Genomic DNA, 2,231 nt, shown 5'->3' with positions numbered 1-2,231 from the left:
GCGCCCCCCCCCCCCCCGTGTCCCCCCCCCCCCCAAGTTCCACGCCGTCCTGTTGACCCTCGCGGTCCGTTTCCACGTCCTCGTTCCTCCTGTGGCCTCGTCGCCCCCCCGTGGGACATCTCAGATGTTCTCGTTGACCCTCGTGGTCCTTCCCCCGTGTCCTTGCGTCCCCTCGTTGCTCTTGTCACCTCTCCGGGGTCGCGTTGACCCCCCGTGGGACATCTCCGAGGCCCCCGGTGGTCCCGTTTCCACGTCCTCGCTCTTCCTTCGGAGCTCCCCTTGACCCCCGCGGTCCATCCCCGCGTCCTCGTCGTCCCACCCATGTCCCCTTGTCACCTCCCCGAGCTTCTTGTCCCCCCCCCGTGGCCTTGTCCCCGCGTCCTCGTCCCACCCGGGGGTCTCCTCGTCCCACGTGTCACCTCCCTGAGGTCCCCCCCGACCCCGTTGTCCGTCCCCGTCCCCTTCCCACCCCTTCCCCGCAGGAGCCGGAGCCGTTCCTGCAGCGGGCGGGGACGGTGGGCAGCATGGAGAGCAGCCATTCGGTGCCCAGCATGTCAATCAGCGCCTCCAGCCAAAGCAGCAGCGTCAACAGTTTGGCCGACCCTTCCGAGGAAGAGGAAGAAGAGGAGGAAGAGGAAGAAGAAGAGGAAGGGCCCGAGTTGGCCATGATGCAAGAGGGCGAGCACACCGTCACCTCCAACAGCTCCGTCATCCACCGCTTGCCCGTGAGTCGCGAGAGCCGGACGGACGGGGGGATGTGGGGATGGAATTGGAAGGGTTCCCATGGGTTCCACCACCGCGGGAGAGGTCCTGAGGGCTGAGTCCGCTGTCGTGGAGGGTTTCGGGTGGGTTCTGCCGCCACAGAAAGGGTCTCGGAGGTGATTCCACCACCACGGGAAGGTCCTAGGGCGCGAATCTACCGTCATGGAGGGTTTCGGATGGGTTCTGCCACCACAAGAAGGTTCTCGGAGGTGGTTCCACCACTGTAAAGAGCTTTTGGGGTGGTTCCACCACCATAAGAAGGTCTTGAGGTGTGAATCCATCGTCATAGAGAGTTTTGGATGGGTTCTACCACCACGAGAAGGTTCTGAGAGGTGGTTCCACCACGATCAGGGGCTTTTGGGGTGGTTCCACCAATGTAGGGAGGTCCTGAGGGCTGAGTCGACCGTTGTAGAGGGTTTCGGATGGGTTCTGCTGCCCGCCACGAGAAGGGTCCTGGAGGTGGTTCCACCACCGTAGAGAGATCTAGAAGTGTGAATCCGCCATCGTAGAGAGCTTTGGATGGGTTCTACCACCACGAGAAGGTTCCGAGAGGTGGTTCCACCACGATCAGGGGCTTTTGGGGTGGTTGCACCACCGTAGGGAGGTGTTGAGGGCTGAGTCCACCATCGTAGAGGGTTTTGGATGGTTCTACCGCCACGAGAAGGGTCCTGGAGGTGGTTCCACCACCGTAGAGAGATCTAGAAGTGTGAATCCGCCATCGTAGAGAGCTTTGGATGGGTTCTACCACCACGAGAAGGTTCTGAGAGGTGGTTCCACCACCGTCGGGAGGTTTTGGGGTGGTTCTGCCACCGTAGGGAGGTCCTGAGGGGTGAGTCCACCATCGCAGAGGGCTTTGGATGGTTCTCCCACCACGAGAAGGTTCCGAGAGGGGGTCCCACCACCCCAGAGGGCTTCTGGGGCGGTTGCGCCGCTGTGAGGAGTTTCTGGGGTGGTTTCACCACGGTAGAGAGATCTTAACGAGCGAGGCCGCCACTAACGAAGGGTTCTGATGGGTTCCAGCGCTGCAGGGAGGTCCTGAGGCGGCCCACCACCCTGGGGAGACCCCGTTGTGGGCTCCCACCACGATGGTGAGGTCCCGTTGGGCTCCCACCATGACGGGGAGGTCCCATCGCAATGGGAAGATCCCGGTGGGGTCCTACCATGTCGGGAACATCCTGATGGGGTCCCACCATGTTGGGAACATCCCGATGGGCTCCCACCACGACGGGGACGTCCCAACGGGGTCCCACCACCCCAGAAAGACATCGACGTAGCTCCCACCGTGACGGGGACAGCCCATTTCAATGGGAAGGTCCCGACGTGGCTCCCACCACGTCAGGGACGTCCCGATGGGGTCCCACCACCCCAGAAAGACATCAATGTGGCTCCCACCGTGACAGGGACATCCCGTTGGGCTCCCACCATGATGGGGACGTCCTGTTTCAATGGGAAGGTCCCAGTGGGGTCCC

General features: G+C 62.6%; 1 protein-coding gene across 2 annotated transcripts in view; it reads left to right on the top strand.

Moving 5' to 3' along the window:
• The window catches only part of LOC104836742 (serine/threonine-protein kinase TAO2-like), a 5,782-nt gene extending 3,751 nt beyond the window's left edge, over positions 1–2,031 (top strand). Inside the window, exons 11-14 of one of the 2 annotated variants that reach the window (XM_010575465.1) lie at positions 483–729; positions 992–1,124; positions 1,222–1,314; positions 1,530–2,031. In XM_010575465.1, coding sequence (XP_010573767.1) covers positions 483–729; positions 992–1,124; positions 1,222–1,249 — 408 coding nt within the window. In that variant the 3' untranslated portion in view covers positions 1,250–1,314; positions 1,530–2,031. The remainder of the gene's footprint in view (positions 1–482; positions 730–991; positions 1,125–1,221; positions 1,315–1,529) is intronic. The other variant, XM_010575464.1, reaches the window with a different exon arrangement.
• The last annotated feature ends 200 nt before the right edge of the window (positions 2,032–2,231 follow it).

This window comes from Haliaeetus leucocephalus, unplaced genomic scaffold (assembly GCF_000737465.1).
Source record: "Haliaeetus leucocephalus isolate CR32 unplaced genomic scaffold, Haliaeetus_leucocephalus-4.0 Scaffold476, whole genome shotgun sequence".
Taxonomy (NCBI): domain Eukaryota; kingdom Metazoa; phylum Chordata; class Aves; order Accipitriformes; family Accipitridae; genus Haliaeetus; species Haliaeetus leucocephalus.
Note: the sequence above shows the minus strand (reverse complement) of the source record. Positions and strands in the feature narration are given on the sequence as shown.